The 11,233-nt window shown below is 55.3% G+C and overlaps 4 protein-coding genes across 4 annotated transcripts; 1 reads left to right on the top strand and 3 right to left on the bottom strand.

Annotated features, from left to right (window-relative positions):
* Positions 1-449: 449 nt before the first annotated feature.
* CGCS363_v013655 (uncharacterized protein) lies at positions 450-1,800 on the bottom strand (the record flags this gene model as incomplete). The annotated part of the gene is made up of 2 exons (XM_036645504.1): positions 450-858; positions 923-1,800. The coding sequence occupies 2 exons, from the start codon at positions 1,798-1,800 to the stop codon at positions 450-452; spliced, it is 1,287 nt and encodes a 428-aa protein (XP_036489781.1).
* Positions 1,801-2,662: 862 nt separating this feature from the next.
* CGCS363_v013654 (uncharacterized protein) lies at positions 2,663-4,016 on the bottom strand (the record flags this gene model as incomplete). The annotated part of the gene is made up of 5 exons (XM_036645503.1): positions 2,663-3,308; positions 3,361-3,502; positions 3,556-3,730; positions 3,785-3,889; positions 3,954-4,016. 5 exons carry the CDS (start codon positions 4,014-4,016, stop codon positions 2,663-2,665), a joined length of 1,131 nt encoding a protein of 376 aa, XP_036489782.1.
* An 866-nt stretch (positions 4,017-4,882) lies between these two features.
* On the bottom strand, positions 4,883-6,874 carry acdh-11 (Acyl-CoA dehydrogenase family member 11; the record flags this gene model as incomplete). The annotated part of the gene is made up of 2 exons (XM_036645502.1): positions 4,883-6,729; positions 6,778-6,874. 2 exons carry the CDS (start codon positions 6,872-6,874, stop codon positions 4,883-4,885), a joined length of 1,944 nt encoding a protein of 647 aa, XP_036489503.1.
* Positions 6,875-9,268: 2,394 nt separating this feature from the next.
* Positions 9,269-9,820, top strand: CGCS363_v013652 (uncharacterized protein; the record flags this gene model as incomplete). Its single annotated transcript, XM_036645501.1, has 2 exons — positions 9,269-9,541; positions 9,599-9,820. 2 exons carry the CDS (start codon positions 9,269-9,271, stop codon positions 9,818-9,820), a joined length of 495 nt encoding a protein of 164 aa, XP_036489504.1.
* Positions 9,821-11,233: the final 1,413 nt, after the last annotated feature.

Genomic DNA, 11,233 nt, shown 5'->3' with positions numbered 1-11,233 from the left:
AAGGTAGATGACGCAGGGAAGTGGATGATGGCGGGGTGGGAAGACGCGACGACGCGACTTTAGCGTAGTGGGAGCACTAAAATGCGCTGAAGAACCCTGGCGGGCTGCCGAGGCGGGTGCCTAATGCGGGGCAGTTCTGAACCTTCCAAGGTAACGGCCCAACTTGGTTGTCACATTCCAGGCCATTCACCTTTAAACACTTTAACTGCCTGCATCTTCGATGCTGCCGTAATTCTGCCTTATTTTACTCGAATGCGATGAGGCCTGCGTGCAGCAGGAGAAGGCGCAGGCGACGAAAGACAGTACAGCGACAAGAGACACCCGTCTCAGCTTCTTCATTATCATCCCCGTGATGGATTTTTTCTGCGCCATTTCACCCAAGAAGCTACCTTACATCCCGATTAACTCCAGACTTTTCTCTAACCCTCCTAGCTTATCGACCAGGGCATTCAGCTAGGTGCCTGAACGCCTTGGTCCATCGTGTTGACGGCGAGCGTGTAGAGGGGCATCATGGTGCCCCATTCCGCTCCGAACGACTTGAGAATCGCCTGCATGTCAGATCCGCTGGGCTGCTTGCCGGCACCGACCCTCTGTCGAACCTTCTCCTGGATCTCCTTGATTTGCTGGATCTTCGTCTTCTCGTCTTCCGTCGCCGGACGGGGAGATTTCGCAGGCGCGCCTTCATCCAGCCACTTGTTCATCGCATAGCTCGGAGAGCCGCGAGGCGGGTTCAGGAGGATTTCCATTCTGCTGTCCTGGTGCTCCTTGCCCATTCCCGCCCGCCAGTGTGGTCCGTAGAACAGCTCCATGTTCTCAGGCGTGTCCTTTCCTGCGAGGATGAGGCGGCGCACTGGTTTGCTGCATGGCGTTAGCTACTGGTTTTCCTCATGAATTTCCTGTTGCGTGTATGACGGGAGCTTACGCTATGCCCTCGGGAGGAGCCCCGGAGCCTGGAACAGCGAGGCCGAGCTCTCTCATCAGCGCTTGTGCTTCAGGCTTGGCGCGCGCAGTCTTGTTGTAATACTTGTATGCCTCCTCGCCGGCATCATCATCACTCATGTTCATGAATGGGCTCGCGAACGACCCGCCCATGGCCTCCATAGGCGAGCTGGTCGTGCCGTTTCTTGGGGCCTTGCTCGGACGGTTGGCAAGACAGGTAGGCTTGTGCTGTTTCCAGTGCGTCTTCTGGCAGTCTTGCGAATGGTACCAAGCCTGGCCGCATGCCGAGCACTTCTTCAGCGGCTGCGAGAAGCTGGCGCTGTCCGCTCCGCAGCCGTGGCACTTTGAGCGGTCGCCCGGGCTGATCGCAGACGGCGCAGGCATGTTTCCGCCCAGGAACTGCATCATTCTATCCACGACACGAAGCCACGAGTCCTTCAAAATCTCCTGTTCTTCGGCGGTGCTGGTTCCAAGCTTGCAAAGCTCCTGCGTGACTCCGTGCTTCTTGAGGCCGGCCTCGATGGCAGCGGACAGTTGGGGTTCATCGATTGACCAGGTCCAGGGGGCGAAGGGCATGGGGTCGTCTGGTTGTCTGCCGCCGGGAGATTCGCTGCCCTTGACGAACGTGCTGAGAAGGAGTGGGATGGCGGCTTCGGCCTTTTCGGCGACGGTGGACAGAGATTTTATTTGACCCGGTCCAGATTGCAGAACAAATCTACTTTGTGGATGAACGGCGAAGACGACATCGCCAGGTGGTTGAAGCGGCACGTGGTTCACGGTGAAGACCCAGTGGTTGGGAAGGCCGGTGGGAGTGGTTCGCGGCCGATGAAGAGCGTTGAATGAACGCACGAGATCCTCCATGGTGACGGTGACTGTTGTGTTCCTCTCACTTGGGAGTCAACTCGTGAGCAAGCAGGTGAGAGTGAGAGTGAAGTTGAAGAGCTTCTCATTGAAGCTAGCCATGAGCTTGGGTCGGCGGGGTTATCGCTCGTGGGGTCGCGGGGTCCAATCCAGGTCGAATTGGCCAATCACGAGCTTCGTTGAGACAGAGTGCCCCTCTGAAACTTCCTTTTTCCTCGTGGGCGGTGACTAACCTCAAACGAAACATCATCACAGTACAGCAGCAAGAAGAGGTGTACCGCAGGCTCGGGTGCCGACAGGATGAACAAACGCTGTAGGCGAATCCATGTAGTGTATTTGGCGCTCTGATCAGCAACAAGCCAATCGCTCAGCTTGTTCCTTCTTGGTTGAGTCATGTACAGCACCCTTCTCGCTTTAGTTTGGATGAAATTCGAAAGCGAATAGACTCATCCCAACAACATCCCATACGTGCTCTCGGTTTGCGTGCTTGCCGACTGCACGGGGCGCCGGACCAATGCCGGTCTTGTGGAAAGTCCGTCGACTGTCCAGACATGTGGCAGTAAGAGTTACGCCGATCATTTTCATATTCACGGGTCATAACTCCGTGTAGCAAATATTCCACAGCAGCCCGCCTCACCCATTGGGATGGCGGGAAAGGTTGGTGATTCGGAGGGGTTCACGAGAGATATGCCAGCGGCTCTTTCGAAATTCTTGCATTCTTCTTCTTCTCAAGGCCGTTTATGCGTAGGATATCATAAATTACATTACCGTGTATCAAAGACGTGAGGGTATGCTGTCCAGTTGTTCCGCTGCCAAAATGCTCATAGTACCCCTCACCATATTTTGTGTATCAGTCAGTATATCATGCCGGTTCGATGCCCGTGATGCTTTTCGCGCTCGTCCCGCCGCTCGTCGTCTCCAATTCGTAAGTCTCGTTGCTGCTTTTCCTGACCGACCCTGCCCTCTGTGCGTATTCTTGGTACCCGGCATCTTCCAACGCCTTGGCCGAATCGGGCTCCCGGAAGACTGCCCCTTCCTCCTCGTCAATGTACCGCAGTACCATCGTGCCCAGCCAGTTGCCGAACCTCGCGTTGTTGATGGGAGATCTCGGGTTTCGCAGTCGGTCGTAGTAGTCGCGGATGTACGGCCCGCGCCGCCAGAAGGGCCGCGTGAAGATGGGGCTCAGCACGGGCAGCGTCACGGTGACGAGCCCGACGCCGAGTTCGCGGAAGCCCCATCGGTTGATGTTGATCACGGACGGCGCTCCTGTGAGTGTGGACACCGCCCGGATGATGGCTGTCGATATGACGAAGACGCCTGATGATAGGAGGATGGCGACTCCAACCTTGCGGCGCAGGGTAACCCGTAGGTGCCATAGGATCGGTATTGGGATCGAGAGGAGGGCGGCATCGGTTAGAATGTTTAGCCACAGGAGCATCCAGAAATTCTGCGGTCGAAATGTGCACTCGGGACCTGGCAGTGGTCGGATTCGCCAGTTATCGGAGTATCTAGCACCTTATGTCAACATCACTCTCATTTGATGTCTTTTGCAAAACGTACGGTTGACAACTTAGCGTTACGGTCAGGCACAAAGCAATATATGACAGACCGCACAACCAAAACAACGTGATGAGTGTCTTTCGTCGCAGAATTCCCAGCGTCAGGCGCTTATAGAAGAACAGTACGGTAAACTTCAACACCCCTATTCGATGTTATCAGAGCGCACCCCGCGCCTATGGAATGCGCCAAACTTACAGATACAGCCTGGGTATGAATACCAAGAGACGAACTCCAACTTCGACCCAAGCTCAAGAATACGAACGTCGTCTTCCGAAAGAGACTTGACTGCGTCCGCGGTAACGTCGATGTTCCCGCCCGTGTGATACGTAATCTGGACGATGTATACGTTCAACGAGTATAAGGCGAGGTACTAGGGCCTGTTAGACATGAATCTTTTCAGAGCGAGAGCCGTTGGATAACACACCGGCAGAGCAAGCCAGTCATCGCCCCGAAACCCGCGAAACCCGACAGTTCGAAATCGCACCGCGTATCGCAACAGTATCACGAACACTCCGATGGCATACCACGTCTAAGTCAATTGTCAATATGAGCCCCGTCAGTCGCAGCGGAGAGGCAGAGACGCGCGAACTCACCCAGACCTCAGGCAGATAAGTGTCGTCCTGTTCCAAGTGCACATTCGAACTTGGCCCCCGCATGATTCCTTCTCGACGAGGTCGGGCATCCGCGCATCGTCGATGGCACAGATATCATCAGCGAAGTAAGCTGAAGTCGGCGAGATGTCATTCGGTGGGGGGTGGGGGCAGATTGACGATCCATACCCATGGGACGAGCAAAATCGTGCCGACGGGAGAAGCTTGTATTTTCACAAAAGATACTGGACGGCGACGGGACAAGAAACACCCGGTGGGAGCTTCCTTGAATCGCGTCCTGAGGTCTTCTGCATTCTTCTGCTTTTTTTTGCAGTCGAGAGGGGACACAACGGGCGCGCGGGGAGAAACCCCCAGCAGCGAACAAAGAGACGCACCTCGGCGAGCATCATCCCGGTCAAAGGAGCATGCGACACGTCTAACACGCCGCCCGGACTGAAACTTTATTTAGTCCCATAGTAACCCAATTGCTACTGATCAAACAGAACATCCTTTTGCAATTGGAGCTAGGGCCGCCCTCGGACCTCCTTGCACTCGCGAATCGGGGACTCGAAATCGACCAGAGGTACGGGTGGTGGGGGATCATCGCGACAGGAATCCCAGACTGGCCACTGCACCCGCGCACGTACATAGCTGTGCTGTCCTAATCGGCAGGGCTTTCTGTGCCTTGGGCCCGTCGTCTGGAATTGCAAAACCACCGATCTTTAGAGGGCGCCCTTTGTTAATTGGTCCCGTGTCGATCGTGGAGGGAGCTCTGTTATGCATACGCGAGTTGTCAGACTTCACGGGAGCATCGGGAGGCCACGTGGGAGATCAGAGAAACTGGAATTTCCATGAGAGAAACATCATTCTCGCCTCGCAGCACACACACCCTGAAATTACACACGCGCTCGGGAACCTGTCACCATCATCAATCACAACTTTGACAGCGCCGGCGACGCATCTGGCCCTCCAGCCCGTCCGTACACAATGGCATGGTTCCTCGCGAGCCTCTCCTTGCTGCCCTGCGGCTCGTCCGAAGCCTTAGCCGCTCTGCCGACAGAGGTCTCACCTCTGGTGCGGATCCTGTAGCGCGAGAGTATATCGAATGCTGGCTCGCTGCCATCCCTGCTCGCGTCCGCGTGCAGCAGCACCCCCGTGAGAGCCTCAGCTACCGCCCACAGGATAGACCGCGCATCTCCGACGAGGTCCTCCTGTGAGCCCCGTGTTATCTCCGTCTTGACTGAATGCCATGAGTCGGACGGCGTCCATGCGGAGGAACTCGCCTCGGCAACCTGAGACCAGTTGTTCGAGCTGCCGAGGAGGGCGTCCAGGGCATCGATGGATTCCTGGCCGCCCTTTGGATGTTTCAGCGCCCGCAAGAAATCTGTTGCCAGAACATCGGTCGTTCCTTCCCAGATTGAGAGGACGCAGCAGTCGCGATAGATGCGTGAGATATTGAGGTACTCTGTTTCCTCGTTCACTAAGTAGCCGACGCCACCCAAAGCTTCCATACAGCTGTACAGCAGCGGGATCGACTTCTTGCAGACGTACGCCTTGCAGAGAGGCGTCAGAACTCGCAGCAGAGGTGCGATGTGCTTTTGGTCTGGGGTTATAGAGGCAAGCGCCGGGGGCAGCCCTGACTTGTTCGCCTGAGGGTGCTCGTCTAAGCCCAAGAGATAGGATGTGAAGAATGTGAGCAACATGAGACCGTGATACTCTGCGGTCATATCTGCCAGTGTTTGCATGTGCAAGGGGCTTTCGGCGAGCAGCATCCTCTTGCCTCGTCCTGCGCCAACTTGCCTAACTTTGGCATACGCTCTCGCGATGGCTAACCCGCGGCCAACGTAACTCACAGCACCCACGGCGGAGTGTATCCGTGTGAGCGTGAGAATCGTGCTGATCTCGTTGATGCCGCGGCCCTCCTTTCCAAGCAACCAGCCTCTCATGCCTTCCAGCTCTAGTTCAGCGGTGGGCAGAGACTGGGTGCCAAATTTGTTCTTGAGTCGTTGGATCCGAACCCCGTTCAACTCCATTCCGCCAGTTCCTTTGGACTTTCCAATCATGGTCTTTGCTGAAGGATCATGCCGCCTCATTGGCGCGTAGAACGCGCTGATTCCGTTCTGGGTTCTTGCCAGAAGAACGCTCATCGCCGAGTCCGTAGCACTCGAGAACCACTTGAAGCCGGATATAGACCACGGGCCGAGGGGGACGTTCTCCTCGGCGTTCGCCAGGCCTGCTTGCGCTGACGGGTCGTACGTCGCGACCGTCTCCGTAAGCGACACATCGCTCCCGCCGATCCTTTCAGTCATCCACTGTCCACTGGTCCACGCCTTTGCGGGGTCTCTGGACAGGAGGTGCTGCAAGGCGTTATCGAGAACTTTGCGTTGAGTGGGATCCAGGTCACCGTTAGCCAGGTGCAGCTGCAGCAGTCTCGCCGCGCCGTCTTGCATGGCCGACGGACAGGTCACGTTCGATGCGGAGGGGCTCCATAGATGTATTCTCAGAAACTGGATCACGCGAGCAGACGACCCGAGAGAAGTGTCGTATCCGGTGGCGACGATGCCCTTTGCGATCCCAAAGTTCTGCAAGCCGCGCCATCCTTCACCGACGACAAGTTCGGTTCTTGGCCGCCCGAAAGAATCCCGGCCGTTGCCCTTCAGATACGGCTTGTTGTGTTCAGATTCTGTGACCCATTCGAAGACCTGGTCGGACAGGACGTCTTCGCCGAGTTGGGCGATTTCGACCTCAACACGGCTGACGACATCTTTTGGGACGAATACTATCTACAATCAGCAGTCGAACACATCATCAGGACACTATGTCTCACGTCTCAATGCTCTCTGAAAGCTGGCATCATCAAAAAATTGGTTCGGCAGGACCGGGAGTTCTTGGAAGAAGCCCGTGTTGGAGCTGGAAGGCTTCATGTCGGATGGTCTCGGATTATTCGAAATACTGCATGTGACACTTCAATCCAATGTCTCAAACCAAAATTCAAGCTCTAAAGCCCTCGAAAACTATCTTATATCTGTCAGATTCATGCTGGAAGGATGAATCCAGACTCCCGGGACGATGTGAGACACGCGGGGTCGGCAATTTGTGGGGCTCCACCGAGAAGTCTGGGGTAAAAGCCGAAGAATAGACCCACAAAGTGCCGGTAACCTTCCAGACCGAGGTCAAATATTCCGCAAGGTCTCCACAAATGCGGGCTTGTTCCGCGCAGCACATCTCATCGCATCCTTCCCTAACCTTGAATCGACGCCAAGTCCTTCATTGTCGGATGAACAGTATTTCCCTCTGCGGACCAGACCTACGACGGGAAAGGGAAAGACGGCACGGCGGCTTCCATTCGAAGTCTTGGACGACATCATCCTCACAAATCGAACGCGTGGCCGTGGTCCACTCACCGACCGGATCGAAATCCCCATCTCGAAATCGACCGCCCCGAGCCTAGGAGACCAGTCCGGCGCGAAAACGAAATGAAGCGGACACGGCGCTTGGCCCTACGTAACAATTCGAGGGCATCAGCCCGGCGGCGCACCAGCGCTCAAGTACCGACATGAAGGGGGGCTCTCTAGTCTCGCGATGCACTGCGCTGCAGCGTTGTAGGAAAGGCGCTACGACAACACGATGCAACCAAAGCGGATGCCATTTGATGAGCCCGGGAGGTCCAGCCACTTCATTCTTCGGTCATCAAACGTGCATGAGAAATTGGTCTCATTTGCTGCCACAACAAGCCCCCCGGGGGCTTGAGAATCGTGTGGCTGAAGCTGGTTGGACCGATGGCCCTGCCGCAACGACACCACACCCCCAAAGGGAAATGAAGAAATGACGTCACTTTCACCTTTGTCTTCCCGCCTGCGACGCGCGCGCAGCCCTGATTTCTGCGCGTCTTGGGCGACGACATGCCCGAAAAGGAACTTTTCCTGAGTCACCAGGCAGGGCACTAGCCACACAGATCACCCCATCCAGGTCCTGTGATGCGCCCATCGCTGCCCAGTTTGCCGATCGGGAGCATTCTGGGCTCGTCGAAAGCCACAGCGATCGCCACAGGTTTCGCAACGTCGGGGCCTCGTTCTTGGTGATGAGTCGCGACGTGAAATGTTCCTGCCGAGCTTCCGTGTTTGTATTACTCAGTCCAGGGTCTGTTTTTCAGGCTCGTAGAGGCAGGATTACGACGCTGTACGTCTCAGGCGACAAATATCGTGATGAGGTCATACGACAGCAAGCCGGTCTTGCCCAAACTCCAAAGTCATGATGGCCTAGATGCTTTCTTTCTCCTTGGCTTCAGTGTCTCGGCTCTTTGGCGCTGAACTTACTGCTGCCGCCCAGACGACCGCGCGCATTGGCTGACAACATGCGAACACCAAATTTTATAATGACTTCAATCCAAGCAGGCTAGCAATCTACAAACAGAGCCAGAAAAAAAGAATAGGCCGTCAGCCTGCAGGGTCGCAACATCCCATCGCGGCCCCCGCAAAGGCTTGTTTCAAACCTCACGACCCGGGCTGCCTCCACGCGCCGCCCTATCAGAGCCCACTCCCAGCCCTAGCCCACCCGTCCCTCCCGTCTGCCCATTTCCTCCCCTAGCCAGATGACCTCATTTGAATGGCACATATGCAGGGTACCAAGCGCCGCCGTCCATTTCTCGCTGGTTCTGGGCCTGGCCTAGCAGCGCTCACAGACTCTCGAGAGCGTGCCACGAAGCCCGCTGCGCGATGCCAGTCCCAGTGACGTTAGCCCACATCCCCTTGTTCCCTCCCTCCCTTCGTCTAAGATGCCGGCAATACGCGAGCGATCTTGGCAGGGTCTAGCATTCTTTCAACCCCCGTCCTGCAGGAGGAAAGAAGGTCTCGGGACTTTGTCGTTACACTATTCTTACACACTCGTTTGCTCTGGCGCCGCGTTCTATCCATGTAGTGGCACACACATACAAGCTAGCAAGCCGAGCCGTGAAGAAAAGGCCCTGTTGGCTCATCTCGGCGCGGTGACGAGATGACGGTGTAAGTTTGTCAAGGGAGGTGGCCGCCAATTTTTCCCTTCCTCCTCCAAACCTGCTTCTGGCCGTGGGCGTCATCCTGATGTGACTCCTGTTGGTCCGATCCAGACCTTTCTCACACCTCGTGAGTCTTGTCTTGTCTTGGCTCATCCCGGACGTTCATAAATAGACTATCCATCTCAGTTCCCTCCCATCCCTTCCTGTTCCTCAGACCAGACAACCCACCAGCAGATCAACAAACACTTCCCTGTGCAACGGCCACAACCTCCCGACCAACCAACTTTACCTCTTTTCTTAAGTAAGAAAGAAACGAATCACCAAAATGGCGATCGACCGCATTGTGCAAATGATCTTCCGCGCCGCGGAGCTGGCCTTCGCCGCCATCGTGACCGGTATCACCGGCGCGTACCTCCACGCCCACGACAACGCCTCCTCGTGGGACAACGGCCGCTTCATCTACACCATCGTGGTGTCCAGCATCTCGATGGTCTTCGCACTCGTCTGGTTGCTGCCCTTCTCGGGCAGCTTCGTCCACTGGCCTATGGACATCTTCATCAGCATCCTCTGGTTTGTCTCCTTTGGTCTGCTCGTCAACGTAAGTCGTCCCCAATACACGACCTACCACAACAAAATACTGACATTAATTCCCCAGCTCATTGGTGATGGCTGCGGCCCCGTCTTCGACTGGAGCAACGTCAGCCCCCGCGGCGATGACTGCGGCCGCCACAAGGCCAACATCGCCTTCACCTTCCTCTCTGCCATCGTCTGGCTTGCGTCCGCCCTCATCGGCCTCTTCTGGGTTCGCCGCCGCACTGCTGTCGCCGACAACCGCCCTGCCGTTCACCGCCGCCGCTGGTACAACTCCCGCGTCTAAGCAGCAGCTAGGCAAACTTGTATGTGTGTGCCGCGAGGTTGCAATCCCTCAAGGCATTGGACATCGTCTTATCGTTCTCGTATAATACGCACGGCCCTTGATGGAGAGATATGTTTGGATGTCATTTTCCCATGTTAATGAAGTGTATGAGAAGGAAGATTGAAGGCTTCGATTTGGAACACTTGATACCCCCTATAATACCCCCACGACCTTGTACAATTTTACCTACTTTACTGTAATACTACACTACAACATCACAGTGCACTTGAATCGATGTTTACTCAGTGACATGTATTCCCCCTTGGATATTGAAGTATAATGTATTTCGAAGTCTATCACTACTATATGGAATGTGTCCATTTTTCCACGATTTATCTCACCAACCTGAAGTACATCTTTTAAATTCTAGTGAGGATTTGGATGCATTTACACGATAAGATAAGCCGGGGAATGCCACTGCCAGACGCATCGGCTTAGTGCGGGTGAGCCGATGCCGGCAAACGGGCGACCCACCCGCGGGAACGGGTAGGGCGTTGCGGCGGCTGACGTCTTGGCGATCCGGGGAAACGGTTCCACTTCCGGGGGCTTGGCCTCAACGGCCCCGCCATAACGGCGCTCTCTGGGGCCGCTTCATCGAGACATCCACGATCATTACCTATACGTGTTCACTTCAGCGGACTATGATATGTTATCTTGTACATCAGAGGCATCCGGTGACTTGGCAGAGTCGGCCGCGTCTTGATCGGATCGCCACTACTGCAAAATCTATCCATCTGAGAGGTTGGGTCAACTAGCTGCCCATCGTCTCCCATCATCTCCCGTTGGTGATGAGATCAAAAGAAGAGCCAAAGGTAGTAGTTATCTCTTAACAAGACTGGAGACTCCTTCGGCCGGTCTCAGTGATCCTCCAATTCAAACCAATGTGTATGTCTCGGCGCCTTTTTGGGGCGACTGAACCAATGCATTATCTGGCATCACCTCATTCACCGGCATATAATGGTGCTACATTTTAGAACCATCGTGAAGAAACTGACGCAAAACATCAGGTCATTCGGAAGTGTCGATCTTGCGTTGTCTAGATCTTGAGCAGTTCGGATCGAGACCGTCTTCACGCCAATGGGTAATTCGGCACCCGATGTGCTCAGTCTGTCGCCGCGACAGTAAAACATTGAATTCGCAAGACCGTACCTCAGCAACCGCCACTATTCGCCAGGATAAAAATGACGTATGCGTCAACATTCAAAACGAAGCTTTGACGGGGGAAGAGATTGGAAGGCAAAGCAGTAATCCCGACATCTGCTCGGAGCGGCAGCAAGCGAGATGAAGAGGATCGATCTCCCGTACAACCGCGCAAATTAGCCAGCTCGACCATCTACAAAAATACACTGTCGGCCAAGGCCTGTACCTGCACGA

The sequence above is a fragment of the Colletotrichum siamense genome (assembly GCF_013390195.1).
Source record: "Colletotrichum siamense strain Cg363 chromosome Unknown KSG_Cg363_contig09, whole genome shotgun sequence".
Classification (NCBI taxonomy): domain Eukaryota; kingdom Fungi; phylum Ascomycota; class Sordariomycetes; order Glomerellales; family Glomerellaceae; genus Colletotrichum; species Colletotrichum siamense.
The sequence above is the reverse complement of the archived record's forward strand: the minus strand, read 5'-3'. Positions and strand labels throughout refer to the sequence as shown.